Source organism: Narcine bancroftii, chromosome 14, assembly GCF_036971445.1.
Source record: "Narcine bancroftii isolate sNarBan1 chromosome 14, sNarBan1.hap1, whole genome shotgun sequence".
NCBI lineage: Eukaryota > Metazoa > Chordata > Chondrichthyes > Torpediniformes > Narcinidae > Narcine > Narcine bancroftii.
This window is the reverse complement of record NC_091482.1, coordinates 50393017-50408790: the sequence shown is the minus strand read 5'-3', so window position 1 is coordinate 50408790 and position 15774 is coordinate 50393017. Positions and strand designations below refer to the sequence as shown.

Sequence of the window (15774 nt, the reverse complement as noted above, 5' to 3'; positions counted from 1 at the left end):
GGCTTGGTATCACTTTTAAGTTCAAGTCTATCAGCTATTTATTTTTAATCTGATGATGATCCTGTGATGATCTTTTTGTCTTTGTTAAAAATGCTTGATCATTGAAAATTCTTCAAGTCCGGCTGCAGTCAGATCAGGGAAGCAGTTTCCCAGTGTTATACCTCTGAGTGGCAACTTGATCAGAATCTGACTCAGGGGCTCCAATGAGCGAGTGGGATATAAATGTGCTGGCCTCCGTCACTCAGACTTGCAGTGGGTCTGCCCAAGTCTGAAGATGACGCATGGGGGCGACTGATGGTTTCCTAGTGATTGCCATCAAAGCACTGCCACAGCCATCTTGATTCAGCATAATTTCCTTTTTTATATTAGTGTCCATTATATTGGCCTGGGAACTACTGTTGCAAATTGCGTGCTCCAAAAATCAATGTTGGATTAGCACAACATTGTAGGCTGAAGCCCCTACACAAGAAGACCCTTGTTAGGATGAGCTCCTTCTAAACCAGTCTGGAAAAGAGTGAATCAGTACAAAACATAATGAAATTGGCAGCATCATCCATAATATTAGGAACTTATGACATTCCTCAATATGACTGATTTGATTTGATATCAGATTTATTGTCTGAGTACATACAAAACATCACATACAATTCTTTTTCCTGCGGGCCAGGCAGAATTACCAATAAGTTGGCACTGCAAAACAAAACGACTCAACTTACACATGTAAAAAAAAATTCAAGAAATGTAAACAAACTGCAATACAGAGAGGACAAAAAATAAGAGCCCTTCAAAAAGTCCCTGATTGAGTTTGTTGTTGAGGAGTCCGATGGTGGAGGGGTAGCAGCTGTGCCTGAAACTGGTGGTGTGAGTCTTGTGGCATCGATACCTCTTTCCTGATGGCAGCAGCGAGAATCAAGGTTCTTGATGATTGCTTCTGCTCTCTGACGGCGGTGTTCCCTGTAGATGTTCTTGATGGTGGGGAGGGTTTTACTTGTGATGTCTTGGGCTTTGTCCACTACCTTTTGCAGGGCTTTATGCTAACAAAATATTGTAACAGATTAGGCATTGGCCAAATACTTAAAATTTCAGAGATGGAGGCCATTTAATCCAAGATGGTTCACAGGAAAGTAATTTGGTTAGTTTCATTCTCCTCTCCTTATTACACTGTCCCTCTGCAACTTAATTTTTTATAAATACATCAACTCCCCTTTGACTCTTGGTAAATGAAGAGCAAAGGTTGACTAAACATTGATAAAGAAACAATATGATTTGTCAAGTAGGACACTCTTACTACTTTCAATTAAGATCTTTTTTTGAGGGACAAATTGGGTCCAATCGTAGCCCTACCAGAGTGCAGTGATATGGAGACTTTGATTCGAAGAGGGAACACGGGCAGTGAGAATGCTGAACGACAAAAGGAACTGCTCACAATCACCATCTGAGACTCTCATATTCATGCAACAATATTTATAGATGAAATATCTATTTTTTGTCAGTATGTGTTATGTCTGGATGTATGCCTGCTTTTTTTTTTGCACTGACGACCAGAGAACGCTGTTTCATCAGGTTGTACTTGTACAATCAGATGACAATAATCTTGACTTTTTTACAAAATTTAAATATACAGTACAGTAACAGGCCATTTCAGCCATGCCACCCAGTTATACCCAATTAGCCTACAACCCCGGGTACGTCTTGAACAGCAGGAGGAAACTCACACAGACATGGGCAGAATATACAAACTCCTTATCGATAGCGCAGGATTCGAATCCCGGTCCCAATAGCATCACACTAACCACTTTGCTAACTGTTCTGCCCCCTGACCTTCAAATATCCTTTATCTCAATCAAAAAAAAGAATCTGCTGAATTTCATCATGAGTGTCCTCCTTTACTGAGAAGTATCTCATGAAATATGGAGTGTGGTCTATGTTTACCAAGATGTCTCTGTGACTCTCTTTTTGGAGGGCATGGTGGTGCAACAGGGACAGGTTGGATGAGGACTAGTCGTGTGGTGGTAAAATGTCAGGACATGCTGTGTGGATGATTGGCTGATATTGCAGAAATGAACATCCACTTATTACGTCAAACACCTGACCTTGAAGTGCTCTTTGTGGCACTGGGCATCTCCAAGCTCATTAATAAAATCATAGAATTATTCAAGTATTGTATTCAAGATTCATAATTATTTTTTATTGTCATGTAATAAAACAAAATGTAATATTACAGAAAATTTCCTTTAGTCTGCCGTGAGGCAGATAAAGAGTTGCTATTAGTATTGGTATTGCCCAGTACCCCTTACGTTAAGAGAAAAAGAAGCAAAAGAGAGTCTTTTCAGAGTGGGACCTTCAGCCATTGAGTCCCTCGCTGATCCACTACTGATGTCATCGCCTCCCATGCTTCTTCTTCTCAGCAGAGGGTGTTCAGCCCATTTCTGGTGCCCTGGACCAATCTGCTGCTCCCCCTGGGCCTTGTAGTAAGCTGGCAAAACTGTGTCAAGTCCATAGGCATGCCCATACTAGTTCCAATGTAGAATGTTGATCCGGAATTCAAACTGATTTTTTTTCCCGTATAAAAATGTGTGGTATACATGAAACTAGGGATAGCCAAACTCTGGCCCCCAGGCCAACTGCGGCCCATTGCCCACTTTTAAATGGCCCAGGGTGAGTGTTGGAACATAGTCTTCAACAATAAATTGCCTGCATCTACGTTGTACTTCTTAGTTTCAACACTAGATGTCGCCGCCATTTTAAACAACCGCTGCAACCGTGTCTGCCTGTCCCGCATCGGACTTGTCTGCAGCTGACGTGGACATTTACCCCCTCCATAAATCTTCGTCCGCGAAGCCAAGCCAAAGAAAGAAGACCAACCGTTGCCATGTTACTACTCACTGAAAACATTTCTCTCAGTTAAAAAATAATTACCTCAGTTTTTAAAAAAAAGTTGACCTCAGTTGATTCCACATGGCAGAACCAAAAATAGGGAGTGCCGAAAATGTCAGACACAGTGGGAAAATGAATACTTTTTCACATCAATCAAGGGGAAGTGTGTTTGTTTGATTTGCGGGGGAATCTGTTAACTTTAATAGCCTCTCTACAAATTTACACATTGAACTTTTGATGGAACAGGGGTTTTCTGGTGTCTTTCTCAATGTAACTGGTTGAAAACTGATTTCTTATATTTTTCTGTATGTGGACCACACCCCAAAAAGGTTTGGCTGCCCCTGCTTTAAATGAAAACATTTCATCAATTTTATAACATGCTTCTGTAGAGGCGACCTTGTGTATTGAGTTGCGTCTCTAAATATTTGATGTACTTGTGCTTTGTTAGGCCGAGTCTATGCAGTCCTTTCGAAGCGTGCAGGCCGGGTGTTACAAGAGGAGATGAAAGAAGGGACAGAAATGTTCATCATCAAGGCTGTTTTGCCGGTTGCAGAAAGCTTTGGTTTTCCTGATGAAATCAGGAAGCGGACAAGTGGCCAAGCCAGCCCACAACTAGTCTTCACTCACTGGGAGGTACAAAAAACCAAATCGTTTCATACAGTGTGCGGTTTTGTTTGTGTCCTGCAGAAATGCTAGGCTATTGGCAACATCTATCCAATGGACATGAATCACAGTACCACTTTAAACAAAAAAATCTTCACCTTGAAGTCCTTGGACTTGAAAGTGAAACTCATTATGTTTCACATTAAAATATAGAAAACTCAGGACTAATTTCGCATAGCGAATTCTTAGTATTCTTATCAATGCTGGGCATCGTGCCTATCCATAGTTATCCCAGTTGCCCGCGTTAGTTCCATATCCTTACCTTCAAATATCTATATAGATGCTTCCCAGATTTTGTAACTGTTCCTGCCTCCACCACCTCCTCTGGGGTTCATTCCTTGTGGTACATATTCTTTGTGTGAAAATTTAACCCTCCTCTCCCTTAATCCAAGTACTCAAATTTTAGACACCCCTTCCCTAGGAAGCACTTGCTGGCTATCTTCCTTTTCTAAGCCTCCGAACTTTTATATACAATCTCGATGCCATCTCTCAATCGTCTTCACTCCAAGGAAAACAGATCCACCCTGTACAATCTTTCCTTATAACTCAAGCTCTCTGATCAGGGCAATTTCCTTCTGAACACTTTCTGTCCTCTAGTACCATCACCATCCCTGCAGTATTGGTGACCAGAACTTACTCCTAATGCAGTTTAACCAACATCTTGTAAAGCTGTAACATGTCCCAGCTCTTGTACTCAGTTCCTTGGTTGATGAAGTCAAGCATACCCACACTTCTTCTCCAACCTGTTACCGCTCTCAGAGAACGATGTACTTGTTGGTCTGTTTCAGAGCCCTGCCTTTTTTCGTGTATATCCTGCCATGGTTTAACTTCCCAAAATGCATATCTGAATTAAATTCCATCTTTGGCCCACTCCCAGTTGATCTATATCCTGTTGTAACTTTGAAAATAGCAGGTAAATTTTGATATATAAAAAACTAGTAGGCAGCAGTTTCACCACAGTGAACATTAGCGTCTTTTCATTTTTATTTTTATTCTGACCAAGAAATGTAGAAAAAAAAGTTGTGCCACTAATTACAACTACTACATATAAATAGAATTATCAGGGTGCTAATGTAAGATGAAATTAGTCTACCATTCACTATTAAAGTGTGACAAAATTCGGTTTGAATCACTTCCACAGAAACAAGTTGCCTCTGTTCTGCGTGTTCAATTTAAACATAAACACAATCGGCAAACATCGAAACATCCTTTTATGTTTAACAGTTAAAGGCTTTCTGAGTGAGGGACATGTGTATGCATTGAAATTGGTGGCAGATGTGAAATCAAAACTGTCTGACTTGGTGTTACTTGCACAGACTTTATTTGGACATTTATGGTCTTCAGATGATGTTGCATGCCCACACCCCGTGTGAGGGGTCCAGTTTTATCTGATTTCAAGCTGGAGATTCCAAGCAGTCCATCTTTTGATAAGTACTTTCTGTTTGGTTTTGCTGGTATTTATGGTTTTACAGGCCTCCGTCTCTGCCCAACACCACATCCCTCTGCTGATGTCTTTTGGGTAACAATTTCCTCCACTGCCGCTGAACCACAACCACCCGCCAATCTTATCTGACCACCAACACCACTGCCATCTGTTGTCTCTTTCCTTTGTTGCCCCAACTCATTTCTTTGACTCCAAGTCTAATGCCTCCTCTCTCTGCAGTGATTTATGAGTGTTGCAGCCACCCGAGTTATTGCATTGCAGCTTATTTTGAAAGAATATTGTTTTTAGGTCTGTGCTTTTTAGTTCCTCTGAGAGCCTAATGGACATTGATCATTTTGTCTCCTTCAGATAGTCTTGATCATTTTAATTGCTTTCCAAAAGCTAAGAACCTTTCCAGATTCTCTGTTCTGCGGCACAGTTAGTATAGTGGTGAGCTGTCTGTAAGAAGTTTGTACATTCTTCCGGTGAATGCGTGGGATTCCTCCAGGGGCTCCAGTTTTTCCCACCGTTTAAAATCTTATGGGGGGGTGTAGGTTAATTGTGTGTAATTGGTCAGCATAACGCTGTCACCATGCTGAATGTCCAAATTTAATTTAAAATTTAAAAAAGTAATGGATACTTAGTTGCTCAATGAAGGCAGAACTATATTGATTTTTGGATATAAAAGGAATTAAAGGATACAGAATTAGTGTCCGAATGTGATTACCCATGATCTTATTTGGATGGCTGAATAGTCCACTCCTGTTTCTGATGTGTTATGTTCAAAATGTGGCCATCCATTTCAATTCCATGTCCCATTCCCTTGCTGACATGTCTGTCCATGGATCCATGCATTGCCAGACTGAGACCACCTCCCAATTTGAGGAACAACACCTCATCTTCTCTCTGGGCATCCTCCAATCGCATGACGTTTCTGTTAAATCACCCCCCCCCCACACCTTTCTTCTTCCCCCTGTTGCCTTTCCCCCTGCTCTGTCTCCATTTTCCCTCTGATTCACAGAGACAAAATCAATTCTCACCTCTCATCATATCCATTTAACACCTTTGTTGGTCTGGACCCCTCCCCCGGCCAGCCTTCAGTCTCTTTATTTTTACACCTTCCAGTTCTTTGCTTATTGCTTGACGAAGAGCTCAGTCTCACAATGTCAGTAATACATCTTCACTTCCTGTGGACGCTGCAAAACTGGTTTTGTTCCTTCATGCAAATGATCTCCCCCTCTTACGCGATGATTTCCCAAACTCAGGTACGAGTCTGACGAAGTAACCATTACAATAGTTATGATTTGGGAACAAGAATAATCTTGCTTTCTTTTGCCCAGAATTGGGTCAGAAACAAAAGGCTATTAAAATGCCTCCGCAGCACTGCTCTCTCTCTCTCTCAACCAGGAGAAGCTGCAAAGTGGTCATCCCTTCTGGAGCCACTGTTGGTCTGTGTTACTCACAGAATGTTACGGTATTTCAATCCTGTGTGACTTACAGGATGGCCAAATAACTTCTGATTTCAAAATGTTTTTGTTTTCAATAATATATTCTCTGAAATGTCTTTAATCATGTGAAATGATATCATTACTGTCTTTGAAGTTTATGAGCTAATGTGATTCCAAGTTATCTGCGCTGCTCAACCGCAAATGGCTTCTGTACAAAGCTGTTACTCCAGCAAACATTCATTGTTCCAATAATTGAATGGACAATCACTCCAGCTCTATGACAGCTTCCTCTAAACAATGGCTTAACAGACATTTCGACTTTCAAAATGGTTTCTCTCTGAGTGTAATTGTGTCTCTGTAAGTGTACCCTGTTCACTCTAAAGCTAACTTTACTAAGAGGTATATATAATAACTAAAGATTAATATTAACACAATTCCATCACAGTCCAAGATCAGGTTTTTAGTTAAAAATTATGAATAGGTTATTCTCTGTTATCTAAATTCAGACACAACAATGCCTAAGCTGTCATGCCCTTATTTTGTGAATTAATGAAATCTTCGTTGGAGATTTGTCCAGTCATTCAGAATTAAGTCCAATAAGTTGGTATGTTCATCTGCACTCATCAACTGCTGAAAAATATTCATCATAACACTGCTATTAAGACAATTTATCCTACAGCACTGTATCCCTGTATCTGAGATCATACAAGACATTATTGTACTACATTTGTCATATTGTATGCAGTTCAGGTCATTCCAGCTATTGGGAAGATACAGAAAAGATTCCCAAGAATATCATCAGCATGGAGGGCTTTAGTTTTCAGGAGAAATTGGATAGGATGGGATTTTTTTTTTCCACTGGAGCAAATCAGGTGATTTTGTAGAGGAATATAAAATCCTGCTACACTACAACAAAAAGAAATCCCAGCCTGTTCTTCTCGCTCAAGCCCTCCAGTCCTGTTAGCATTAGGAAGAGGCATGGGTGAGAAGAATAGTGACTGTCTTTAACCAAGTTAGTAGAGGACATCAATCTAAGGTGCAAGAAAAAAGATTTAAAAGGGACCTAAGGGGCAACTTTTTCTATGCAGAGGATGGTGGGTATATGGAACAAGCTGGCATAGGAAGCTGTAAAAGTAGGTTACAGTTGGAACATTTAAAAGACATTCAGACAGATACATGGATGAGAATAGTTTGGAAGGATGTGGGCCAAATGCAAGCAAATGAGACTAGTTCAGCTGAGCATTTTGGTCAGCGGGAGTGTTTCTGTGCTCTATAACTCTTACACTATCTGTTGATATGAGAGCAAGACAAAAAATTTTTACTGATGACGTTAAACATGGTTGCACATCATTACACTGTTACGGAGTCCAGAGGACCCCAAAAACCAGCAGTAATAGATAGGCACCACAACACGGGGTTACTTAAACAAAAGTTGTTTTTAATTATATTTGAACAAGGAAGCAGAAAGTTTAATTACTTATTACTTAACCTACCTAACTACTTCATCCCCCCCTCTAATACTAAGCGCGGATGTGTGTAATGTATATTTAAGATTAGAAAAGTTTTTTTTTCAGTCCAATCTCACTGGTTGCAGGCAATTCTTGAACTGTGCACAGAAGTTAGCATTAACAAAGTTCACCAGTCTTTGGTGCTTAACAGACAAATGGTTACCACTCGGGAGGGTTCTTGCTGGTTTTCAGAGAGAGATTCCTTTTCCAGGACATCCGCAACTGATTCCTTCTCAATCAGTCTTGCTGACTAAACTTGCCCCCTTCAGGGTTCTCCAGATGATTCTCTCTCTTTCAGGTCACCTTTCAGACCGCCAATCTCCTCCGTTGACCAGGCAGCCTTCCAAAGTTTGCCAGCTTGTCCTTCAAGAACTTACTCTGTCTCCTCCCTCTCTGTTTCACACCCTCCCTCTCTGAGAGCAAAACTGTTCTTCTCTGCCTGCAAAGATCACATGCTCTCCCAGGCAAGCTGCTGTCCATACTTTATTGCCTCCTGCAAAAGGCATTCTGCAAAAGTCCTGCAAATATTCTGTGTTTTAAAATGTGTGTGTGCAAGCTGCTCTAACAATTCCTCCCAAACCACTTCTAAATACTCTGTCACAACACTTAGTTATCTCATTCGATCTATCTCTTTTTCATACTCTTGCTCACCTCATTTATCACCTTTACTAGCACTTCACTGGTTGCATGGTCAGGCATCATGTGTGTGTCGGATGGTTTACATCATGAATAGGAGTAGCACAAATAGAGGAGATCATGTCTCAGCATTGCCTCCTATGTTTCAGCTGACTGTAATAAGGGAGCAGTGTGATTGATCCTTTGTGGTTGAAAAATGTCCAGAATTGTACTAATGGGGTTTTACTTTCCACATCTGGATATTGTCAGGATCCAGGCTTTTGAGCTAAATAGCAAGGTGTAGTCATTGCTGCCTGCCAGTGATACGGAAACCCTTTGAAATTGTTAATTAGAAGTGACAGACAACATTAACATCAATTGGCTGTAAACAATTTATTCCACAGCCTTTTCATATGCTTGGGTGAGTAAAGCCCGGATCTTAGCTATCTCCCTCCTCGCTAAGTTCCGTTTAGAATTGTCTGTTAACTTAGTACCATGCTTATTTGTTTACTGATAAACGATTCCATGTTCACAAGCAAGAAACAAAATGATTAATTTATCATTTTAATTTTTTTTTTTAATTTAGACATACAGCACGGTAATAGGCCATTTTGGCCTACGGGACTGTGCCGCCAAATTTACACCCAATTAAGCCACACCCCCGGTGTGTTTCGAACAGGGGAAGGAAACTGGAGCCCCAAGGGAAAATGCACACAGACAAGGGGGGGAATGCACAAACTCCTTGCAGACAGCGCAGGATTCGAACCCCGGTCCCAATCGCTGGCGCTGTGAAGACATTGTGCTAGCTGGTACACCAACTGTGTTGCCCAATGACAGGAATATCTACTCTTTATGAATTTGAAAAGGAGAAGTCTTGAGATTGCAATACCAAATCAAGACTTAGCCCCTAAACCAAACTGGATGACACCTAATCGGCACCCCTCAACAACTTCTTCCCACCTTGGCTCCTTAATGCCTTTCCCCAACAAAACTTGATTGATCTTTTTGGTTCTAATTTTCCAAAGGTCATCATTTCTACTGCTTCCTGATTTTCCTTCTAACAGCCTGATCATGTTCTAGTGTTCCTGATTTCCCTTTGGAACTGAATGGTTCCCCTTTCCCAACTCATTTAAACCCTTTTTCTTTGCTACATAAAGTACACTGTTTTCTGGCTCAAGCCCAAAATGTTGGTTACGTTATCTTTATCTTGGCTATATAAAGGACGCTGTTTACCTGCTGAGTTTCTCCAGCATTGTGTTTTTACTTCAACCTCAGTGTATGCAGACTTGCGTGTTTTACCTCCTATAAATCCCAGTTTAGATTTTAAACACCTAAATGAGACAATCGAAATAACCTTTCGTGGAAACCAAGAATTTAATGTCCTCCCCATTCCTCAAACTTGATGGTGAATGTTCTTGCTTTCTTAAGAGTTTTCAGTGGAGAACTTTGATCATGAAGTACAACATTTAAGTGCAGTGAGTGAATGCATTTCAGTATGTAAGTAGTTGTTGGAGAGTATCTGCACATGCTCGAAGCACTGTGTGTGTTTACTTTGCATGGCTTGAATCCTTTCCCTGATTTTCTACCCTGTATGCATGGTTAATGAATGAAACAACCCATTAGTCCACAGTTGGCCTTCACAAAATATATGAGGGCAGCCTCAATACTATGGACAACAAACGTCAATAGAGTTGGTCATTTTTAAATTAAAATTCAATCCTTGAAGGCACAGCCAAATCAATAAGCATCAACTGTCACTCCCAGCAGATTGTCTTGAACCTCTCCCTCACCTTCAATCCCCTCTCCTCGAAGATCTACCCACTTTCTTAAGAATGCAACGTGCTTAGGATGCGAGGCCTGCGCAAGGGCTGTCATACGCTGTCATGGGATTATAGAGCAGCAGGATCTAACAAAAAAGAATAGCAGGCTTGCCACGATCAACATCATTGTCGGTAGGATTGAATTCCTCGGGTCTATTTCATCCTGCAGAGTCAAAACTGTTTAATCTGCCAAGCTTTGAATGTTTTCTTTCCTCCAGTCATTCAACTAAATTTTAACTAATTTGGTAAATAGTTAGAATTAATCAAGGAATAAAATTGCTATAGCCTTCATTTGTTATAACACCTTTAGAATAGAAAAATACCTTAAAGTGCTTCACAGAAGCAGAATAATAGAAATTGATATATAAATATATTGATGTGACAGGCCTCATAATTTGGTTATTAGACACTAAGCTATGAACTCTGAACATGTTTTTAATAAAACAAGTTTTCTTTAGAGTGAAACACAAAAGTCTGCAAATGTTGTGAAAGGAGACAGGGAAAAGGGAAGAAAAAGAGAGAGAACTAGAGTTCAGGGTTTATCACAGGGGTGTAAACATAAGTTGCAGGAGGAACTTAATGAGAGAAGCAGCATCGATGGAAGGGGAAAAAAATGGTCATCACCCTTTATTGAAACTCCATGAAGGGTTTCACCTCGAAACATCCACCATTCTTTTCCTCTCACTGATGCTGCTCAACCTGCTGAGTTCCTCCAGCAGATTGTGTTTTGCTTCAGATAACAGCATCTGCAGACTCCTGTTTCTCTTTATCATAGGGATCTTTCTGCTTCTCTGAGCGGCACGGTTAGCACAACACTGTGACAGCACTAACGACCCGTGTTCGAATCCAGCGCTGTCTGTAAGCAGTTTGTACGTTCTCCCCGTGTCTGCGTGGGTTTCCTCGGATGCCTCCCACTACTCAAAACATACAGAGGCTAATTGGGGTATTTGCATGGCACATGCTCATGAGCCAGAAGGGCCTGTTACCGTGCTGTTGTTTAAATTTAAAACTCTGTGTACTAGGGTCTCCTGGAAATCTGCAAATTAATGCAATCCATTTTGAGTTTTACAAGGTAGAAATTGGTTTATTGCGGCCCATCTTTGCCAAGGAATACGCAATGATCCTTTAAACAATAAGTAAAGAAACTTCATTTGTCTTTGCCATTTCTTCAATTTGTCCTCACATTCATTTGTTCTGTTATGTTTGTTATGACATGGTTGGGATGTCCAGCTGATACCTAATAATGCAACAACTGTCCTGTCCCCATGTACAGCATGCAATGCATTGGTTTAACAAATCTGTGCAATTTTATATGTTAACAGGACTATTTCCTCATCTACTTACAACCAATCCAGTTATTAAATTCCTTTTTTGTATATTGTATATATTCATGTAAAAGTCAATCTCATGTAAAAGTTGACTCCCTATTTTTGGCCAAAAACATCTGGATTTTTCCATACATCTCAGGTAAAAGTCGACCCTAGTCTCTCACCTTGGCCCGTCCGCCAGAGTTTCCTACACCTCCTCCCACGTAAATACTACAGTCTCAATCTCGCCCCGGTACGACATGTGTTATGATCCACAGTCTCTATTATTACTTTCATTCATTGTGTTTTTTGTTGTTCTTCATGTAGAGATCGTTTGGACTTCTGCTACTGACACAGTATTTTGGAGTCTCATGTAAACTTCAGCCCCTCAAAAGTAGTATCCATGTGATGGACAACCCCATCAATTTAACATTAAAAATTATCTAGAAAATTTGACTTGTATCTACAGTATATACAGAGTATAATGTTAAACCTCTGAAAATGTATTTGGTCTTTAAAATTATCTTGTAATTTGGTTTTATGTGCATACAGTCTTGTCCTTACAGTGTCAGAAAGATCATTGAAAGATGTACCATAGAATCCAATTTATCCCTTTGAAAGAACAATTCAATTTTAATTTGTGTCCATTTGACTATCTTAAATTCCCGTGGGTTATGAGTTTGTTACTGTATACTAACTTTCCCTCCTTTTGCCAATTATTTGAAGACTACAACTTCTGATTATCGTCCCCCTTAGAAATTTGGCAGATATTGCAGCAATTTGCAGGAATGGTCTTCAGCTGATATCAAGTCAGCGTAGCTTTCTGTGTTCTTTTCCCCAGAACTACAGTTAATTGAGTGCAGAGCATCTCAGTTCATCTAATGAGTGCTGTGTTCGCCCTGTTCCTCCTCCAGGGGCAATGCCACCACCAATAAATCACAGATGCCAAAGCCATTAGAGTGTCTGAAGAGGACCCCATGAAATCAATCTGTGCTTGCAGTTCCAATCACTTCAGCAAGCCAGCAGTTTTCTTGTAGAATCTAGGCAACAGAAGGTGTCCCTAAGGATATGCTCCTCAAATTTAGACTGATGGCTGCCAAATCACCCCAAGGGCTTTGTCTCACCTGAAATTGGAGTACTGGTAACTCAGTAGCTACTGTAACTGTGGCTTTAGATAAACTGGTCATGGCAACGGTGAAAATAATGAATCCCTAATCTGTGCAGATGACCAACATCATCACCTCCTTGCTGACCATCAACCCAAGAGGCACCTCAAAGCTGTGAGCTTTATCTCATGCTCATTTCCTTGTAAACCCGTGATTGTGAAGTCAAGTTCGGCCCCCACGCAATCTGTGAATTCGCTGATGACGCCTCTGTGCCTGGTCGATTCATTTGAAATGATGAGAATCTGGTTCGGTGGTGCCAGAACAACAATGTTGCTCTCAGTATTAACAAGACCAAGGAGCCTATTGTAGATTTTAGGAAGAGGAGACTGAGGGACCACACACCTGCTTGAATTAACAGGAGAGGGTTAGTACTTGCAAGTTCCTGGGACTCTGCATCTCAAAAGACCTCTCCTAGAGCCAGCATATGAAAGCAACCATGAAGTAGGCCTCTGCATTCTGAAAAGATCTGGCACGTTGTCAAATACTCTACTCTTAATATTCTACAAGTGTTCTATGGAAACTATGCTGACAGGTTAGATCTTGGTCTGCTTTGGTCATTCAAATGCCAAAATTCAGAGAAGGCTGCAGAAAGTTGAAAGCGTAGCTAAGCCCATCCTGGTCTCATCCCTGAGAAGACAGCCAACGTCATGAAGGACCCTCATCACCCTGGTCATAACCTTTTCTCTCTGTTATCTTTGGGAAGAAGGTACTGAAATCCAGTACTTCTAAGTTCATGAATATTCTTTTTCCTCAATAGATTATCAGTCTCTTGAACTTCCTCTATTGCCTTACTATAAACTACTCTGGGACCACAAAATACTCGTCTGACCTATTTTTCTGAACTTTATTTTCCTTACAACTGTGAATATCTATTCTCAATCTATTATTAAATGTTTTATCTCTTTTTGTACTGGGTAATTTAATATGTAGCGCTGTAGTTTCTACAAAAGTCCCTGTTTGGCTGCAGCAAATAAGAATTTTGGAGGATATTTATATTGTAGTTATGGATGTGACAATGAGATCATTATTTTTAATTATAGTTCTACCCTTAATGGGCTTTGGAAATTAATAGGGAGCGATCATAGTGTTTCTCCAACCCAGTTCCAGATTCATAGTTTAATGGAGGGGGGGGAAGAAATGACAGACTGAGCAATGCTTTGATAATGTGCTTCCCAGGGATACCATACCGGTTGCACCACTGGCTATCCTATGCCTTACTCATCACTTCTTCTAGAAGTTTCAGCAATAACAGCAGTTCCTCCGACATTTTGCCACAGGAAAAACAAGTTGTTGCTAATGTTCATTAATCCTGTGCTTGACCAATAGGCTTTGGTCTCTCACTTGTCTTAACATCTGGAGGTCAGTCTATTATTTCAACAATACACACACCAACTTCATCAGACTGTAAATTGTCTTTTCCTTAATTAATGTTTCCATCCTCCCGCCTATGTATTTCAAAGCATAGTTTTCTTGACCAAGGGTTTGCAGTTTAGTTTCCTTGTATCCCAGCTTATCCTCTTCACTGTTTACCACCTTCTTCATCTATCTTCTTAACTAAGTACTCTCATGAATCCCATTCCTTTAGCACTTGCACATTAAATATGACATGATATACTTAATAGCATTCATTACAAAGAAAAGGAATATCATTTATGATAAACTGGACTGAATCCAGCTGTTCTACAGTGCCACCTGAGATTTTCTACCCTTTTTTCTCACCCTTCCTCTGTCCTAAGATGGCATTGTTCTTCAAGAAGCTTCTCCGTCTGCTGATCTTGGCATCCTTCACTGAGTCACCTGTCACCATGTCCTGATGAGTCCAACTGCATTTGATTTACCTGCCTGACACATGATTTGGCCGGAAATGGCCTATTGCTTCATCCAGCCAGTTCCCCCTATTTATGATTCGTGTCTGCTCTCCCGCTCCACTGGATATCATTGCCTTGGAGAAATTAATAAAAGAAAAATAGTTCACGTCTTTGTTTGGATCATATTGTGTTCAACTCTGGGTACTTCCCTCTCGGAGAAAGGTCAAGGCTTCCGAGAGAGTACGGAGGAAGTTTACTAGAATGAAGTGGAATAACATTTTAATTTTCAGCAATTGAGTGCCAATTGGAAAGGAAGTTCTGCTGAACATCCCAAGCTTACTTCAGATCTCTGGCCTTAATAACATTGTGCACAGTTGCTGGAAATATTTCTGCAGCATTTAGATGCTTCCTCTTCACATTTGTCTGCACAAAGCAGATAAAGAATGGGATTGGCCTCAGACCTCTGCCTCGATTTGTCAGCATCAAAGTGCCATGATACATCCCGAATCTTGTCAGTTTCAGTGTTCCAAATTTTTTTTCATTTTATTTTCTTCCGAAATTTGATACTAACAAGTACGGCTCATGATTCTGAGAGCAAGACGGTTTTTTTTTAACGGTTTGCTTATGGAATGTGGTCAATATTGGTCAATCAAATAAAAACAGAGTTATATATCATTGGATGCTACGAGTTCCTCCAGCATTTCTGTGTGTTTTTAAAACAAAAAATTATTTTCCTTTGCTAATTGCCCTTGAATAGGTGATCGCCGGCTACTTGAAAGGGTACATACCTCGTGGAAAGGAATGTTAGAGCTTAGGAAACTAGAGTAGAGGGAGGCTCATCATCCCCTTGTGCCTGCTCCACGTTTCAGTAAAGCTGATGACTGAGCCAATCTTGGTCTCAATGCCATTTTCCCATGATGGCCCATGACTCTTTTGCAATTCAAATTTTTGTCACTCTCCACCTTGAATACAAGAATCTGCCTTCACAGCGGCCTGGAGAGGAGAATTGCAACGATTTGCAATCCTCCAAAAGAAGAAACTTCCTGTCTTAAACAAGCAAACCCTTTTTTCTGAAACCTTAAAAAGGGGCAGTGTGCTTTTGGATAATGTTACGGAATTTAGATGCTGATCAGAGGAGT

General features: G+C 40.5%; 1 protein-coding gene across 4 annotated transcripts in view; it reads left to right on the top strand.

Moving 5' to 3' along the window:
• efl1 (elongation factor like GTPase 1) overlaps positions 1–15774 on the top strand; it is a 219356-nt gene that overhangs the window by 169090 nt on the left and 34492 nt on the right. For 3 of the 4 annotated variants that reach the window (XM_069911660.1, XM_069911662.1, XM_069911663.1), the window contains exon 19: positions 3326–3510. In XM_069911660.1, coding sequence (XP_069767761.1) covers positions 3326–3510 — 185 coding nt within the window. Of the gene's footprint in view, positions 1–3325; positions 3511–11988; positions 12113–15774 lie in introns of those variants that run through there. The other variant, XM_069911661.1, reaches the window with a different exon arrangement.